This window comes from Zosterops lateralis (assembly GCF_965231275.1).
Source record: "Zosterops lateralis genome assembly, chromosome: 1".
Taxonomy (NCBI): domain Eukaryota; kingdom Metazoa; phylum Chordata; class Aves; order Passeriformes; family Zosteropidae; genus Zosterops; species Zosterops lateralis.
The window spans coordinates 119,224,078-119,240,898 of record NC_139762.1 but is presented as its reverse complement, the minus strand read 5'-3'; the positions used below and the strand labels follow the sequence as shown (position 1 = coordinate 119,240,898).

General features: G+C 38.9%; 1 protein-coding gene across 1 annotated transcript in view; it reads left to right on the top strand.

Moving 5' to 3' along the window:
- Positions 1-16,821, top strand: part of SLCO5A1 (solute carrier organic anion transporter family member 5A1) — a gene marked incomplete at its 5' end in the record, with an annotated part of 68,279 nt that overhangs the window by 30,034 nt on the left and 21,424 nt on the right. Inside the window, 3 exons of the mRNA XM_083877329.1 lie at positions 2,200-2,332; positions 8,520-8,740; positions 15,708-15,872. Coding sequence (XP_083733455.1) covers positions 2,200-2,332; positions 8,520-8,740; positions 15,708-15,872 — 519 coding nt within the window. The remainder of the gene's footprint in view (positions 1-2,199; positions 2,333-8,519; positions 8,741-15,707; positions 15,873-16,821) is intronic.

The following is a 16,821-nucleotide window of genomic DNA, read 5'->3' as shown; positions in this document are numbered from 1 at the left end:
GCAGATTAAGTGATTTCTTTTGGCTTATTTTCTCTGTGAGATATAATTTACTGTAACAGGTAACATGGAAACTCAAACTGTAGCAACTCAGTTGTGCTTCTTCAGCTGCTGCAGTCCAGGACTCAGCATGTCTGATTGAGGATGGGACCAAAAACTATGGAGTCTGCATATTCCTGTTGTGGACAGGGACTAGTCCAGTAACCACCTGGATCTAGAGAGAGAATTACAGAGAATTAGATAATCAGTTCTTTCATGTGCTGCTAGAGGATCTGCAGCAGCTGAGCAAGTGTTGCTGTGCTGGAACCTGGGTTTTGGTGGTACAAGATTTATGAGCAGACAGCAAAGACCAACCCTTCCACCCTCTTGCCTTTTATACTTACAGCCTGACCATATGGGAAGCAGGGCAGAAGCGTCTCAAAAGGAATGGAGACTGCAGGATATATTAAGGAAGGGAAGAGATATTGTAGGGGATTGGAATGGAGTGGGATGGGATGGAATGGAGTGGAATAGAACAGAGCATTTCAGTTGGAAGGGACCTACAATCATCTCATCCAACTTCCTGACTGCTTCAAGACTGATCAGAAACTAAACCCTGTTACTAAGGAAATTGTCCAAATGCCTCTTAAACACACTGATAAGTCTAGCACCTCCCTAGGAAACCTTCCTGAGTATTTGACCTCTCTCTCCAAAAAGAAATATTTCCTAAGATCCAATGTAAACCTCCTCTGGTGAAGCTTTGAATCATTGCCATATGTCCTGTCACTGGATACCAGAGAGAAAAGATACAGCAAGTAAAGATCCCCTCCTCAGGAAACTGTAGAGCAATGAGGTTGCCCCTCAGCCTCCTTTTATCTAAGCTAGAGAAGCCTCAAGCCTTAACTGCTCCTCATAGATCATTCCTTCCAGCCCTTTCACCAGCTTTGTCCTTATCTGAACACATTCAAGGACCTTCACATCCTTAAATTGTGGTGTCCAGAACTGCGCACAGTGCTCCAGGTGAGGCTGCACCAGTGCTGAGCACAGTGGGATAATCACCTTCCTTGAGTAGCTGGTGATTCTGTATTACTGCTGATGCACCCCAGGATGGGGTTTGTCCTGTTGGCTTCCAGGACACGCTGCTGATTCTTGCTGTGCCTTCTGCCAGCCAGCACCCCCAGATCCCTTTCTGCAGAGAGGCTCTGCAGCCATTCTTCTCTTAGTTTATGCTTGTGCCTGATCAGTCCATCCCAGCTGCAGAATCTGGTATTTTGACTTGTTATACTTCATGTTAGGAATCACTGTCCAGTGCTCCAGTCTATGTAGATCCCTCTGCAAAGCCTCTTGTCCCTCCAAAGAGTCAGCAGCACCTCACGGTTTGGGATCATCAGCAAATGTGCTAATGATGGATTCAACTCCTTCCTGCAGGTCATTAGTAAATGTATTGAACAGAACTGGCCCTAGAATTGACCCCTGGGGAACACCACTGGTGACCAATTGCCCCCTTTAAGCTCTGCCCTTCAGCCAGTTCTTCACCCAGCACAGGCTGCAGCCACTCCTCCCACAGCTGGACGAGTTGTCCTGGAGGATGCTGTGAGGGACAGTATCAAAAGCATTAATAAAATACAGAAAAACCACATCATCACTTTTTCTTCATTCACTGGGTGGGTGACTGTACCATAGAAAGATAACAAGTTAGTTAAATAGGACTTTTCTTTTGTGAACCTGTGCTCTGTCAATGTCTGAAATAGAAATATTTGATATCTTAAAATGGACCATTTCCTTTATACACAGTATTAGACTGATGGTAACTAAACTAGAATGTTGTATTTTGCTCTTTGATTACAATATTTATGCTTTTCTGCTGTTCTTTTTCCTTACTGTTAGACTTTTTTTCTTAATTTATATATTAAATAATTTTGATTTAAAGGAAATGTTACCAAATAGGAAAAATTTTATGCAAGTCAGGTATGCTTTCCATCCAGAATACCAGAATAGTGTATGCTTGCATAATTTGACTGAAAAATGTACAGAAAGCAGTAATCTCCTTACTAATATGTGACATAGGCAGAGTTGCTGCCTTGGTTGCAAAAAAGGTTCCTTAAAGTTTTAGGGTGCAGAACTTCTGGTTTAAAGAAGCATCCTTTACTTTGTGATTTCACGTGTAAATAAATAATGAAACATTAATTTTATTGATGTATGACTGACCTTTTATTTCCTCAGCCATCATGTACGTAATGGGAGCACTTGGACCTGCAGCTGGATACTTATTAGGAGGACTTCTTATTGGCTTCTATGTTGATCCTAGGACAACTGTGTATATTGACCAGAGTGATCCCCGATTCATTGGAAACTGGTAAGGATCAAGCATTTTTCGAAACCGTTCTCTCAGTTGCTGGTAGGGAAATAAGACAGGTTGGAAGACTTGATACCTTGAGGACTTGTTTAAGGTTGTAGGAGGCCAAGGAAGATGATGTTTCTGTTGATTTCTACATACTAAAGATGATGTTTCTCTTGATATGTACATACTGAAGATGATGATTCTGTTAATTACTATGCACTAGCCTCTGACAGAGAGGAAGAGTTTGCCACAGGAGTGCACAGGAACAGTGCATGGACATCTCCCTACGTTTGGCTGTTCAGGCTGTTCATGCCCTGACCATGGTGGGCACTGGCTGACAGTGCTATCACAGGGATGGCAGGGCAGGATATTGGTGTTGCAGGCGGCCATGGACCATCTCTGCTGCTCAGAACCAACCCCTTCCTACTGGAAGCTGGATTAATCTCCTCTTTGGTTTTCCAGAGGAGGCAGCATGAAACGCTCAGCTCTGCTGCCCAGATGAGAAACACTAGACTTTACTGATCCTATTCCAAGTGAAGGAGATAGGATGGGTTCAGAACACGCCCTTTCTAGTCTTTCTTTCTCAGGGTGATGGCTTGTGTTTAGGCTGGAGGTGCTGTAAACCATCACATTATTCTCTAATAGGGAGTAGGCTTCCAGCAGCACTGAGATGTAGCAGCTGTAATTGTTAGCTGATGTCTTCAGGCAGCCTTTGACATGCAGCCTCCTTGGCAAGGTGTCTTTGAGGAAGCAGGTCTTGAGGAGGCTTTAACTGCCTTTTTCAGATAAATCATAAATCTGCCTTGAAGTTTTTATGCAATCCCAGAAAAAACTTGAAGTTCATTATCCCAGGAAGAGACCTCTGCTTTGTAGGTGTAAGATGCAGTGTCAGTTCTTGTGCCCTGGGTTAGTGTTTGTCGTTGTGCTATTGCAGTTCAGTCTGTATCTGTTTCTGTTTATTCTGCAGTGATCTTTCCTGACAGTTTGATATGAAAAATTCTCTCTTTGGAGTTTTCTTAAACCTTTAAAGATTTAGTCCTGCTTTATTGGTCTTACTTAGTCCAAGAGCATTGCTGCACTGTTTTGTCAAATTTTCAGCAAGGGAAAGGCAAAGCTGAGTGCTGAGTGTGGCCTTGAGGTTAATAGCTCCCTGCTCTGATTTATCTACTGACTCATCTCACTGGAAAGATCTGTTCTGTGAGTGCGCAGCAATGTCAAAATTTGGACTATTCTAGTATAAAAGATTGGGAATCAGAGCAAAACATTATACATTCTCTATAAAATTCTTACACTTTTGTGTAAAAAAAATACATGTTTTTAATGACATGTCAGGACTGGTAATCAGCATCTGATTGGTACTTTTTGGCAGAAATTGCAAACAGGCCCATAATTATATTTGTTAATTGAAATCAGTGGGTCTGTATGAATGTGGGATGACCTTTTGACTTTATTTATAACACAACCACTGATATAACTGAGTTTTAACTCAAGCAGCTTCAGCAAAAGTAAAATAGCCAAAGCAACAAAGTCATTCAAAGTTTTCTTTTTTTATCTTGTTTATTAAATCTGTAGAGTCTGGCTTTCCTTGATGGGTATTCCAGGTTTTTTTGTTTGTTTTTGACTATGTCAGTTCCTTCTCTCTTTAATTTCTGATGAGGATCAGCTGCTATCAGGTCTCTGATAATTTGTTCCACAATCTGTAGTGGCCTCTCATAAAAGTTTAGTGGCATTCATAGCATTTGTGTCTCATCCTCTTTTCTCTTTCTGAATCTATGTCTACCCATTAAAAAAAAAAGCAGGACTCCTACAGTGTGAGGGTTAAATCTTTGTCCCTTGCTACTCACTAACTGCCTGGTTGCAGAGAATTCTGGAAGTGTAGACTTTCATTCCACTGAAATGTATTTTCTGGGACTGTGACATTTTCTCCTTGCAGGGAAGTGCTGTGTTGTCAAGTTTATTTTTATTTATGCAATCTAAGAATTTGAAATGTAAGAGTAGCCCAACACTTACTTCAGCTGACACACTTCAAAAGTATGGTTATATTGAGATAATGTAATGAGAAGTCATATATGAGATTTCTGAGTTTTGTTTCCTTTGAGGTGAATTAGTGTCCTTGATTCCTATCTTTTCTTTATTATGACTCTCAGGTTCCTAATGCAACTTAATTGCGGGATTCAATTTAACAATTTCCACTGTTAGAGGAGGCAGTGCTTACAGACAAAATAGTGACTATAGCAACTATGATATATGGCTAAAATAAAAGCAATATAGCCTGTTTTTTCCTTAAGCTGTTCCGTTCTAGGAGGTATATTGTAAGACATGTAATTTGGTTTATCTCTTGTGCAACATGGTAAATTAAAATGGTTATTTTTTAGGGTTATTTCTGATCTGATTATTCCTTGAGTTTCACAGGACTTGGATTTCTGCTCCTAGGTTTTGCACACCTGGGGTTTCTGTAGGTGCTCTGGGCTAAATTACAAGCCAGCTGTCTATGCTAGCCCATCAAATGTTTGAAACTGTTTTTTATTCAAATGTGGTAACTGTAGGGATATCTGTTAGAAATCATTCATCATCATGTTGTTGTCTTTGAGAACTGTTAATGTGCTGTATAGGGACCTCATTAGTTGTGGAGTAGCCCTTGGCGGTCTGTCAGGTGCTTTGAATCAAATTTTCTTTTGCTGATGCGTTTCTGAGTGTTTTTCTACTTCAGAATCTGTTAAATACTTGGATCTTCCTATATAGTCTTTCATCAACATTCTACACAAGAAGTTTAAAGGAATTCCTTCAACATTGTCTGGTCCTTCCTTAGCTTTAATTGCTTTATTTGAGGTCCTAGGGCTTGTGCGGATGCCTTTGAGGTATTCTTCTGCATATTTTCTTTGACTTTAGAAGACAGAAAATCAAGGGCTTTTTAAATTAATATGGTTCCTGTTCTGACCTTTCAATTTCCCATTGTAGGTGTTCTTATTATTTTTGATACCATCTTTTGTCTGTTTTCCAATTCTTTGATATTTCTCCAGGAAGTTGTGAAGTGTAGATGGTGAGATAATTGTATCCAGTGCTGCATTTGTGACATCTCCAGCATTTGGTATGCTGTCATAACAGTCCCTTTGGATTTAAATTTCATGTTGTGCTACATTATAGGCCCTGTCTCCTTTGCTGTTTCCTCCTGAGTGGGTGGTGGCAGATTTCTGCATATTATTGCCACAGATTGTTTCTTTGATCAGTGCCTCTGCAGCTTCTGCCTTTGAGATCCTGAAAGGGATGTTGCTACATTTTTATACAGACTACGGATTTATTCTGTCTGACAGTGCTGACTAATCCTCCTAAAAGTCTGCTTTCTAATCCATGTATGTTATCAGCTAAAATGAATGAATAGAGGATTTTCTGTTTACATAATATCAAAATTAGTCAAAACTTTCAGTCACTTATATTTGCCTTGCAAAAGCTTCCTGTAAGCTTCTAATAAAAATAGTGTTACGCATGGCTGTTTATCCGTGTTTGCCTGTGTGTAATCATTTACCACACAAAGCATTGCATATGAATCTAGTTTCATTGAAAAATAAAGTTTGCAATATCTTTGCATTACAAATATGAGGCCAAATGCTTTTTGTTTCCTGTGCAAGGAATCCTGTCTACTCAGAATTTAAAATATTTAAAGTTTGAATAAATATATAATTAATACTGTAAAGGTAGTACAAAAATATGTAAAATTTTTTTCTTGTATTGGGTTTGCACGGCAAGGTTTTGGTAGAAGGAAGGCTACAGGGGTGGCTTCTGTGAGAAGCTTCCAGAAGCTTCACCTCTGCCTGAAAGAGCCAATGTCAGTCAGCTCCAAGAGGAGGCTGGCCAAGTGGTGGTAGTAGCACCTTTGGGATAACATATTTAAGAATGGGGGAAACAAAAACACATGTGCAACACCAGCAGCAGTCAGAAGAGAGTGGAATGAAAATATGCAATAGAAACAGCTCTGCAGACCCCAATGTCATTGAAGGAGGAGGAGGTGCTCCAGATGCCTGAGCAGAGATTCCCCTGCAGCAAGTGGGAGTCTCTCATTACATTTCCCCTCCCCTGTCCTGCTGAGGGTGAGGAGTGATAAGAATTACTTTGGTGGGCACCTGGCATCCAGCCAGGGTCAAAGCACCATGATTCTGGAAATTTGATTTGAAATGAAAAAGCTGTAATTGTCGTGGTTGAATATTATTGTAACCTGTTTGACTTCACTGGAACTTCCAAATACTAGTGTAGATTTGTGTGGTGGGTTGGCTTTGGCTGGCTGCCAGGTGCCCACCAAGCTGTCTCACTCCCCTTCCTCAGCAAAACGGGGAGAAAATATGATGGAAAGCTCATAGATTGAGATAAGGACAGGGGAAACCCTCACTAATTACTATAATGGACCAAGTAGACTTGACTAAGGGAAATTAATTTATCACCATTTAATAACAGAGTAGGATAGAAAGAATTAAAAAGAAACCTACAAGCACTTCATACCCACTCCTTCCTTCTGCAAAAGCTCAGCTTTGCTCCTGACTTTTCTACATCTTCCAGTGGAGTGATGCAGTGGGCTGTGGAAAGGGGATTGTGGTCAGTTTGTAACACCTTGTCTCTGTTGCTCCTTCTCTGCTTCAGACAGTCTTTTATTAACTGGTCCAGCACAGGTCCTTTCCATAGAGGGCAGTCCTCCAGACGCAGAATGCTCCAGCATCCCCCATGGGTGACAGACATATCCTGCCTGAAAATTTGCTCCTGTGGGGGCCCTTCTCCACAGGCCACAATTCCTGCTGGAGCCTGCTCCAGTGTGGGTTCCCCACAGTCTGGATGTGTATACCATGGTCTTGTCCTGGGCCTGCAGGTGAATCTCTGCACCTGGAGCCCCTTCTCCACTTCTTCTCTCACCTTGGGTCTGCAGGGCTGTTTCTTCCATATTTTCTCACCCCCTTCACACAGTTGCTGTGCAGTGTTTTTTCCCCTTTCTTAAATAGGTGAATACCAAGGTGCCACAAGCGTTCTGATAGGCTCAGCATTGGGTAGTGGTGGATCTGTTTTAAAACTGGCTGGAGCTCTCTCTGTCCAGTGTGGAACAGCTCACGGTGTCTTTACACAGAAGCACCCCTGCAGTCCCTACTGTGCTATCAAAACCTTGCCCTGTAAACCTGGTACAATGAGATGAGTCTGTAGTGAAAACTGCTTACTTCCAGTATGTAAGAAGAGCTTTGTGGGTGGATTCTGAGGTTGTCCTTCTTTATGGAACCAGCTGTGTGAGGTTATGTTTCCCTTAGTCTTTCATTGCTAAAACTCAGAGGAGAAATGATGTTATCTGACACTCTGCTGTGAGTGTTCTGGCTGCTGACTCGAGTTAACTCTACAGAACTTTCTAGTGCAGCTCTTTTGCCCATCTGTGGTGTTGTCGTGAAGTCTGTGAAGCTTTTTGGCTCCAGAGAGGACAGTTATATGTGGCTGAAGAGCTCTGTTCTGTATCTCACACATTGTCCCTTCTGTGTGTTGTGGGTCATTCTCTGAGAGCCCAGGGATCATTTCGGGGTTGTTTTTATATCCCGTATTTAAATACAGAGAGAGAGAAGAAGAAATGCTTTGTGAAGGCTATTTCAGGTTGCAGTCACAGAACAGAGTTTTGGGCATGAATTGTAGCGCATCACTTGTTTTACATTCAGGCTTTGGGAACTCTTCAGTTGTGAAGGGAGAGAATTGGACAGTCAGGGCATGAGAGGTAGGCACTGGAAAGCAGAACAGATTTAGCCCTGATGTATCTATCAGGATGTTTATCTTCTCATGGCATGGCTAGCTTTTTCTGTGTTCTCCAGAGAAATACTATATTGCTTTACTGGGAATTATCTGTGAAAGGCTAAGTCAAAGTGAATATCTAATTCTCAGCACTTGGTACTGAAAATTTACCAGAACTGAAAATTCACGGTAACTTAAAGCTGACACTATTTAATAAATTTTTGTAGATTCTGGATGAATACCTTTCAGTAAATAAGCCAACAGAAACGCCTTCTGATTAAGGAATTTAGTGCAGTGAGGGTTCTCCCCCACTCCAATTCTTCACTCTTAGTGTCAGTTTTTCAGATTTTGCAAGTCTGTCTTTCCAGTCAGTGCAGCCTGTAACAGTAACTTTGTTTTTTTTTTTTTGTTTCATGTAATGTGTTTCCTTTTGTTTCCATTCCTGCTTTCCTGGCATTAGGTGGAGTGGATTTCTCCTTTGTGCCATTGCAATGCTCCTTGTGATATTTCCCATGTTTACCTTTCCGAAAAAGCTCCCTCCTCGACATAAAAAAAAGAAAAAGAAGATGAACTCTGATGATGTTTCAAGTGATGATGATGTGATGAAAGAGAAAACAAGTAGCAAAACAGAAACAGACAGTTCAGTTTCTGCCTCTATGGGATTTGGAGAGAATGTTAAAGGTAAAGTTTGTTTTTATTTATAAATGCTATAGGTTTTGTGTAAGGTCATCCAGGATTGTATGAGTGTAATTGAAGGCAGCTTTAACATCCTGTATTTGCTATTATGTTTTTGCCACTGAGATTTTAATAGATACTCATCCTCTAAAATGTCAGACAACAGCAGTGATTGTAGGACATCCATTTTCTTCTTGTCACATGAATTCGTGCACTTAAGAGTTTGTAATTGTCACACTTGTTTTATAAGCTGAACTTCATGGAATAAAGTGCTCTTCTACAGTATAAGTGAAACAAGTAGAAGGAATTCTGGTATGTGAGTTCAGTTATATTCATGCATTTGGGTAAGTTCATAGAGAAAGATTATTTGTTTCATATTCCTTTCCTATTTTGTACTGCAAACTATTTTCTGAAGGCTAAGGCAAATAAAACCTGTGCTAATTTTGAAACAAGAAGAGATCAAAAGATTGACAAGTAGTAAAGACTTTTATTTTATTCAAGAAGTAGCCATTAATATAAAATCTAACAGTAAGTAATAATCATTGACAAATTCCCTGGGGAAGAAGAGCAGTGTTGCTACAAATTGATTAATGTGAAGCATCTAGAATTTAAATTGACAATACAGACTTGACAATGTCATAAAATTGAATAGTATAGGACAAGAGTGAATGTGCCTCAATGCCATTGTGTTGTTAGTGTTGTTGTGTCTTCCTTGGATTTTGAGATGCAGATGCTGGTTGTGCCATTTCATGGTGGCCTGACAAATGCAGTGGGACTGGGAGAAAACATAAAATACCCATTGTACCATCAGACCTAATTTGAACTCAAAACTTTTAACTCCTTGTTGAAATAGACATTAGTGTTACTTTTTACTTGGATATCAGTCCAGGCTATAATGATTGGCAGACTTTTTAATGAAACATTTATGATCACTCTTTATGCTGAGTAGACAAGGCTTAGTAAAACCAACTGGTTTTAGACTAAACCAGTGTAATTTTAAGTTACGTTTGCACACCTACATATTGATTTGCTCTGTATTATATTTACACTGATTCTCTCAGAGTACCTAAAGTTACTGTTAATTTCTACAGAAGTAAAGGAAAAAGAGGATAGCAGAACTTTCTTGGTGTGATTTTATTAGATTATAAATCAGCTTCTTAAGGTACAAGGCAAGCAAAGAGCAAGCAAAGTGAACCTCAAATATCAGGTCTTTCAGACCATGTTCTCCCTTTGTTGGCAAAGTGGTTAAAAATGTGATGGAGAAGCAAGAAAAGCATGTTTCATTCCTCCGTTGAAGACTCTAATTTACATATTTGTGAGTCCCAATACGTAATATTTTCTCCTCAATCCACACAACTAGTTGTGGGTTTTATTTGCCTTCAAACCTATTGGCCTCTAATTATTGAAAGTAGTTCAGGATTTCCCCTGTCAATATTTTCTCAGTAACATGGGAATTGAGGGTGTCTAATCTTTGCTGGACTCCTTCCTGAGGATTGCAGGAAATGTCACAGCAGAGACTGCTTCACCCTTGGGCATGCCTTGTGAAGATACAGGTGTACAGATGAACTGCATCTGGGTGAGTTTGCTGATGCTGGTTCTCTGTTCTGATACATAGTTTCACCTTCCAGGCCATGCTGTCCCTACAGGCACAGCAGATACAGAATAAACAAGTATTTGGTTGGGAGAATGTTTTGTAGGACTTTTTTTTACAGGAGTAAAAACTTCTGTATGTCTCATTTTAGCATGTTTTTCTTTGGTATGTATCTGCCTAGATGTGTAGCATACATTCTATAAAATTCTATATTAATATGTTAATAGAGCTACCAAATTAGAGGTTTTACTATACAAAACTTCTAATTTTCTTTAGAGGAGAAACTTCACCATGTGGAACAGTGAAAAGAAACATGCCAGAAAGATAGCAAGCTAGTTGAGATAAGCAGAAAAATTTTTTGCTATAAGCTGATAATAGCTTTCCCATTTGGTGTCAGTTACCCCAGCAAAGAATGCCTGCAGCAGAAATGCACTATTATATAATTATATTTCCAGTTTAAGTGGGCTTTATGGAATAAGATCATGCCTCAAGCTTCTCAGCTGAGGTAATTTTGTTTTTAATGAGAAGGAAAAAGGATCATATGTGTCTAAGTAATTTAGCATTGCTTCTTCTGAGATGCAGTGAACATTTTATACTTTCCATTGAATTTCAGAGCTTCATTTTTATAGCACTATGGGCAGAAACTCCACTTAGGCAGTAGCCAGGAGACTGTTGATTTAGTAGGTCATATCTTCTGTTATGTACTAATAAATATCAATGATGTCATAGTTTGCCACAAGAGAGGTTCAAATCTCTGAAATCTATGCAGCTTTGGTAAGGAAAGTAAGTGTCTTGTTCTTCCAGTGTGATGTCATCTTACCTGGGAAGCCTGGCAAAATTATTTTTGCCTTGTTGTACCTTGTCCTAATTTCCTAATTAATTCTCTAGGCAAATGAAAAGGGATCAAAAAGTCACAATTCTTTTTTCTGCACTAAATGCCTGTATTAGGCTGAAGAAATAAACCTAAACCAAATCCATCCACAAGTAGCCTCAAACTTCAGTGACCTGAGCTTTGTTTTGGCCCATGGTAGAGCTGAGATTAGATAAAAATACAGATACAGCTTTGCTTTTTCACATGTTTCAAGTTGCAAGGGCTTGGAATTCAGTCTTTTCTTACTTATGTTTTAAGAGGAAAATGTGAGTTGGAGAATGCTTCTGAGTCAGGTATTAAAAGTATTAAATAAAAGAGTAAGTAGGTCACAGAAAGAAGAAAATTAGATGTAGTTTATTGGGAAAAACAGAGGTAGTGTAGATTACATAAGCTAGAGGAGTTTTATAATGAAGAAAACACGGTTTGATCCCATACGTGCAGATACTACTGAATCTGAGCAGACCAAACTTCTGTTTTCATTTATTACCTAGATTATTTTCTAGACTGTTTTCATATTACCTAGATACCCTTAGGGTTTTGTACCATGGAAATTGTATCTGCAGTCCCTCTTTCACTTACCACTGTCATGAAACTTACTGTACAATTGAATAAAGGAAGAGTGTAAAGAAAGCAAATGTATGTATTACTTAAAATACACTTATCTAATCTGAATTTAAAAATTAATCTAATTAACTACATGTATTTTGTAGCCTTTGGGGTTGTTTTTGTTTTATTCCTATGTACAGCCCTTTCCTAAATGTAGAATTTTCCTGTCTGCCTTTTCACATCTACCAGCTGTTGTATGCCTTTCTCAGTGAGTTCCTGTGAGGGACAGACAGAGTAATAATGACTGTCAGGGCATCAGGAGAGATAAAAGAAACCCCTAAGGGGCTTATGGCTGCAGGATAAGGCCTCTGAAGTGCTTTGCCGAGGACCTGGATTGGAGTTTCTGTGCTACCTGAAGATCAGTTGACAGGGATCAAGAGGAAAGAAAGAGAAGGAGGAGGAGACAGTGGGCTGTGTGTGTGGCACTTGTGAATGTCAGAGGGTTCAGCAGACCATGGGCTGCAGATCCTGCAGTGCCACTGACCTTGAGCAGGGTACTTCCCTCTCGTCCTTTCTTAAGGCTGTCCTGAAGAGCTCAAAATAGAAAAGGTTGGCATAGCTCCATGCAGTGATGAGCAGTGCTAACTGGAGCCTTGAGGGCCTGCTCTAAATCAAGTTAAAATAAGTAATATTCATATCAAACTGGTTCTGAACCCCTTCTCTCTTGATGGGATATTAGGGACTGTTCAATGACCCAGCCACCACCCAGGTGCTTTAGGCCTGTCCTGAGAGTCAAATGAGGTTGTTTAAATGGTGTGTGAGTTGATAACAAAATGGTAAAATACTATTGCAGAGATTAGTGATTAGCTCCATGCAGGATATGGGAACAAGGATAAAAGAAACTATATTAAATATTGAAAAAGGAGGTGAAGTCAGAATTACTTGAGTTTTTATTGAAATTCTGTTCACAGTGCTTTGCTTAGGGAAATATTTATGAATACTTGTATTACTTGCAGACTTTTCTTATGCTTTTCCCTTACCATGAATCACAGTGGTCCAACACATGAGTGAAAGAAAAATGAATACTTATCAGAGAAAAATACTGTCAAAGATCATGAAAGGAAGACAAATGCCAGTAGACTAGCAAACCTGTCCAGCAAGGCAGGTTTCAATCTACTCTTAGTTATATACTAGGTTATTGGGGTGGGAAAAAAAAAAAGATGAGATGTTAAAATTTGAGTTACTGCACAGAAATATAAACATGCTTACAGCCAAGGTAAAAGATTGTTTTAATTCTAGGAGTGTAATTGATAGAGGTTTATTAGTTTAGATGACAGAATGAGGGAAATTGCAAGTTCTGTAGGTTTGTTTCTGATGCACATTTGCTAAAACATGCAATGACTTTTGAAGATGTCTTTCCTAAAAATCAAACCTGACAGGTTTAATAATGGCCTTGAAATCAAAGCCTAGACCTATGGCTAGCCACGCAAAAGTAATTTGACATAGAAATGTTTTAAAAGCTTGATTGATATGTAGTACAGAGGATCCTTTAAGTTTTTAGCATTCTTGCTTTTTACTACAGTTACTGTGATAAAAAAAAAAACTATACCTTTTTAGTATAGGTTTTTCAATTCAGAAATGTAGTGTAGGTGCTGTCACACAGGGTTTGATGGTGGCCATGGGAGGAAATCAGGGAAAGTCCAACTCCTAATGTGTGTTTAAAAGTTAGAAAAGTTAGTTATTTCCCTTGTATGCCAGACAATTGCTGTTTATAAACCATGAAGATCAACTCTTAAGTGCTCCAGGTGGTGTGTATTAGTGCGGCATGCAGAAATAAACTCTTTATTTCATGCCAACATTTACGGTAATCAGCAAAGCTGTTCTCTGAAGAGCCCTTCACATGGGTGTAAGGGAACTTGTGCTTATTCCAAGACACTAAGTTTTATCTACTTAACAGTAGAAATCCCATTTCAAAATACTAATTAGTTTTAAAATGAATAATGACCTTTAGCCTGAGTGCTCAGATGAAATTACTTACTCCAGTAAGTAGGAGTCAACAGAAGTACAGCTCTCTACATACAAACACTGGAGCAAAATGTTCATTAGCTCTGCAGTTCTTTGCCAAATTAATTCTTTAGTTGACTGAAAATTCTAAAGCAGACATTTTCCTGAAGCTCAGTTTTACCAGGAAGGGCAACCTTTACCAGGTATTATGATGTCTGGACCAGACTCTGTGAAATAATCTGTTCAGCAAAGACATTGAGTTCAGCCCTTGGCCAGGAACTACCAATTCATTTCAAAGAACACTCAGTTCATCATCCTAATAAAATAATCTTTCCTTCTGTGATGATACCTTATTTTCTCCCACATTTTCAACCCAGGTGCACAGCTGCTACTAAGTAGCTCAGTTTCCAACAGGACCAGTCCTTCTTTCTGCTTCCTGATTCATTTCTCACAGCAGCATCAGCGTGGTCATAACTGCTTGCTCCTGTTGCTTCTATTGCAAACAGCACCACCTTTTTTTTTCTTTTTTGGAGTTGTAGGTGGTAAAAAACATTAGGATTCAAATATATGAGTGCTTCTTAATATGATTTATTCATTGGTTATTTCCACCAAATTTTGTAGTTAACATTTAATATGTTTCTTCATAGATGTTGCAGGAGAGCATTTGACTACATTAAAATTATAAACCCAGCACTCATAATGAATTAAGTATAAATTTTGACAACTGGCATAAGCTAAGACTGGATGCAGTCGAATGACTTAAGTGCTAATTTGCAGCTTGACAAGTTTTGACATGACAAGTGAAATTCTGTTTGCTTTTATACAGATAACCTACTGGAGTCAATGGAGAAAGTGAGACAGATTTTTGTCTTGACAACTTTTAACATCAATAAAATTCTCACTCAGTTTTTCTTGCTCAACATGTATTTCTAATGGGTGCTCTTGTCATTGAATTCAATTGGCTTTGGTTCAAGCACTATTCCATTTCTCTATCAAGTGAAAAGCAGATGAAAAAAATCTGAGCTATAGTAGGTTACATATAACACTTAAGAAAAAAATGATCTTGGATAAAAAAAGCCCCAAGGAAAAGAAGATGTGTTTAAAATCACAGCATCTAATCTGAAAAAAATTAAGTGCTGAATAGGAGGATGATAATTTGACATCACTGCGGAACTAAATTAAAAGTATGTGTTTAACTACAGTGCTGAATTTCATGGGGGTTTGGTATTTGATTTGAGAATAATTGCAACATCTATGAATACTTTTTCAATTTAGGTTAATGATGTGCTCTCATTCTTAATTGATTTCTTTATCCCTTCTGAGAATATTAATTGAGTTATATGTAAGGTATATTGATTCTTTGATATCATTGATGTAATCTTTTCATTATACTTTGTCTGTGTCATTGTAAATGCTTTTAAGTCATGCAGAAAAATGTTTAACTAAAAATATTTTGGTTCCCCTTTCAAATTAGATTATTATTGCCTCAGCTTTCCAGGCATGGTCCTTGAAGCACAGAGTAACAGGGAATGTAGGATCTTTTTTCCTCCTATGGAATGCAAAACTCAGTACTGTCAATTCAGCAGTGTGATATGTGTTATCTCACAGAAAATCTCAAGATATCAGAATAATTCCAAAATCCCTACATTTTATTGCTGTTTTTCTTTCTGTTATGGTGTTACTATCTGTTCTTTCAGATGTTTTTTTTAATACACAGCTCGGTTGTGTTTGTGCCAAGTGTGACTGTGGCCCTGAGCAAGGCAGTGAGATGGGGTCAGAGCAGGGAGCAAGGGCTGCAATCCCAAGTATGCACTCTCCCTTCTGGCCAGCAAATGTACCAGCTGCTGGCAAGCCATTATTGCCAGTCTGTCTAAAAGAAAATCAATTGGTTCTGTTTCAGTTTGCTTTTGTTTCTCACCCATTGTTTATAACATTCGTTTGTCATTTTTGTCATTTTATAGAGCTTCCAAGAGCAGCTGTCAGGATCTTAAGCAACATGACATTCCTTTTTGTGAGTTTGTCATACACAGCTGAGAGTGCCATTGTCACAGCTTTTATTACCTTCATTCCCAAGTTCATCGAGTCACAGTTTGGCATCCCAGCTTCCAATGCCAGCATCTACACTGGTAAGGCATTGCCACATAGTGTTACCTTGCAAGGTTGGCTTTGGCTAATGAAATGAGTCAGTTAGGAATGAACCAAAAATGTGTTTGTTCAAACAGGTGATTGGATCCAGCTTTCTGCATTTGGTTAGATATTCAGACTATTTCTTGATGTTTGTTATATGTATTTAGTAAAACGTGGACCCATTTATATTGTTAAAGGGCTGGATTTTTTTTTTTTAATAGGCCTAGAGATGTTTTGTCATTTGTTGATGGTCTCGAAAGAGGAAAAAAAACGACAGAAACAAGCTAGAGAAACCACAGACATGACTGCAATTTGTGTGCTTTAAAAAATCTATTAAAACTGTTATTTTCTCTGAATTTTACTTCCCCTTTGATCTTTAAAATATCTTTGTCTTTTTTTTCCCCTCAGTGAAAAGTTGTTTATCTGTCCCATCCTTCAGTTATCTGTCTCCTCCAGGGTGGTGGTTTTCTCCTTATTTACATTGAGACAACAATCTAGTCTAGTCAGAACTCCCCAAATTCCCTCCTACCTGTCATTTCAGAGACCCCTATCTTGTATGTGTGGTGCCTCCCCTGCTGTACCAATGTACAGCCATGTCCAACTTTTAGCAGAACTATAGACCACAAAATTTTAAGCTTCACACTGCTCTGTGACTGTGAGAGATGCTGACTGTGAGAGTTGAGAACTTGGCTACTAAAAGTGGTGAAAATATTGTGCAGAATCAGGGCCTGTATCATGCAGATGAGTTCTCTTCTCTTCTCTTCTCTTCTCTTCTCTTCTCTTCTCTTCTCTTCTCTTCTAGCTGTGTAAAAGACATTTGTCTTTATAATAATACTTTTAAATTCTCCATAGTGTTTCTCATATAGAATAACTGCTAATTGCTTGGCAGGCTAGTTCTTTGTTCTCTCATGCTTTCAGACACTGTGCCCTGAGAGTGATGGAGTGGAG